Genomic DNA, 2,433 nt, shown 5'->3' on the forward strand with positions numbered 1-2,433 from the left:
GACCAACACTCAGGGTCTTTAAATAACTGAAGAGAAAGTGCTGCCTTGTTTGTAATGACATCTGCAAATGGTGAGACTCTCTAGTCTTCCTGGATAAGCACGATAAACCGTATGTAAAGCGAAGGCCCCCGTCTTACAACCTTTCAATGTTCGTAACCCTGTGGGACATAAAAGAACCAACACACACTTCGCAAAGAGTGAAGTATGTAGTTCCCGGTGTTGTGGTCAGGCCTCATTTCATTCATCCATGAGTTGGGTGAGATCACTAATGCACTGATAGCGGCTGCCAGCAGAGCCTGTATATATGGAGGTCCAGTCTCACCCGTGGATTGATAACGTATAAAGCACATTTGAATGAGCATGCAGGAAATGCACTTTTATTATGAATAAATTACTATTACCATTACCAATCAAGTTTTGATTTTTTGGTGGGAGGGCAAAATGGACTACCTGGAGAACTGATATATCATTGGAGCAGAGTGGAGAACCACCAAACTCAAACCACATAATTTTATGATTTGAGTTGAGAAAATCCAGCCGTGGACACATTGGTGGAAAGTGAGTGCTGCTACCACTGTACGGAAGCTGCTCTGCTGTAGGGAACAGTTGTTCAATTAACTGCCCTGACAGTGCTGAAAAAATGAATGGAAATTCCCTTGCTGCCGTAAATGACAATTCTGAAAATGACCACAAAAAATCTTAAGGGATTCAGAAATTGAGATTTTTGAGAAAACGTATACAGCGGTGTCTGTAGGCTCAATTTCCAGCCGTTTTTGGAGTCTAGGTTGTCATCCTCCTCCCAACACCTCCCTTGTGGGGCAAGGAACGGGGCTCACACAAGGCTGGCAATCAAGCCTACAGTGTCCGTGAACAGCTAGTATTTGGAAATCTTATCTTATAGCAGGGCTCATTCTGTTCCATATCCCACTGGACATTTTTTCCTCCCAGTCCCTGGCCCCAGAGTCTCGTTGTTTCAATTCCAATTCTTGTTTTACAACTGCAGGTGGAATTTCAATGAAGATGACCGGACGTGTTGGTGACAGTCCTCTCATTGGGTGTGGTGGCTTTGCAAACAAGGAAGGTGCAGTATCAACAACTGGACATGGTGAATCCATCATGAAAGTACTGCTGGCAAGGGAGGTGGTGTACAATATGGAGGCCGGTCACCCCCCTGAGGAGGCTTGCAAAACGGCACTGCAAAGCATGTTTGAGAGAGTAGGAGGTCAGGGGGGAGTGATTGCAGTTGATAAACACGGTCAAGTTGGGAAGAGTTTTACAACTAAGCGTATGGCTTGGGCAACTGTGACAGAGGGTGTGCTTAAATTTGGTATTGAGCTAAATGAGGAAATTGTAGATTCAAGTTGAGAAAATTTAGTTTGTAATCAACTCGGCAAAACCGTAGCTAACTAAAAAGGGTTCTTCGGTAATGATAAAATAATATCAAGTGAAACTATGATCCTCGTAGTTATGAACGCAATTTTAGCAATTGCGTAGAGAAGGCTAAAAAATTCAGGACTTCAACGGGGTTTGATCCCGGTATCGCGAGGTCACGGGTTCACACAATTGCTAAAATTGCGTTCATAACTACGAGGATCATAACTTCACTTGATTTCATATCCGCAGTTCAATATATGATTCATGATCATTTCATATATCATTTCGTTCAATAAAATAATAATAATAATAACAACAACAACAACAATAATGAACTTGATTTAAATGTCAAGTGTATTTAGCACTGAGGCGCTAAGTGGGAACACGGTGCAGCCGTCAAATCAACACATATCAACTCATTACTCATAGGTTGGTTTTGGAGGAGAGAGGAAAACCGGTATACCCGGAGAAAAACCACTTGGAGCAGAGTGGAGAACCAAAAAACGCAACCCACATGGCAGCTACATTATTATTCATCTGCGTCACAATTTTTCACTGATATTGGGGCTCATTTTGTTGAAACTCAAGCAAGCTTCCAACAGGCCTGTGAACCCTTCCTGCTTACAGAGCAATACTAAAAAACTTCTCCCATATCACATTTCACCCTTAAGCTCGGAAATTCAATACACAACATGATATTATAATTCACAAAGGCAGAAAATACCACAGAATCCTTTTCCAGCGAAAAATTTATTGAAACAAACAACATATTTGCTCTTAGAGGCGAGAACCTCTTCCTATTTCATTGCGTGCGTGAAGGCAAGAAACTCAATCGTGTCAAATTACCATGTACTTCAGGTAAATACAGCTCACTTTGATTTCGGCTCGACGGGCGATAGATTGTTGTCGAAGTCCATTACTCGTCGCTTTTAAGATTCCACCGCCTGTATATCCAATTGACCTGCCATTCATGAGCTTCATAAGGGTATATTTTGTTCAAAGATCCACTAAAACGCCATTCGCGTTACATGACTTTCGACGCCATTGCCGGTTAAGTTA

The 2,433-nt window shown here is 42.1% G+C and overlaps 1 protein-coding gene across 1 annotated transcript in view; it reads left to right on the forward strand.

The window, feature by feature from the left end:
- The window catches only part of LOC138046031 (uncharacterized), a 15,916-nt gene extending 14,229 nt beyond the window's left edge, over positions 1 to 1,687 (forward strand). Inside the window, exon 9 of the mRNA XM_068892716.1 lies at positions 1,004 to 1,687. Coding sequence (XP_068748817.1) covers positions 1,004 to 1,365 — 362 coding nt within the window. The 3' untranslated portion in view covers positions 1,366 to 1,687. The remainder of the gene's footprint in view (positions 1 to 1,003) is intronic.
- The last annotated feature ends 746 nt before the right edge of the window (positions 1,688 to 2,433 follow it).

Source organism: Montipora capricornis, chromosome 4 (genome assembly GCF_036669925.1).
Source record: "Montipora capricornis isolate CH-2021 chromosome 4, ASM3666992v2, whole genome shotgun sequence".
In the NCBI taxonomy this organism is placed as follows: Eukaryota; Metazoa; Cnidaria; class Anthozoa; order Scleractinia; family Acroporidae; genus Montipora; species Montipora capricornis.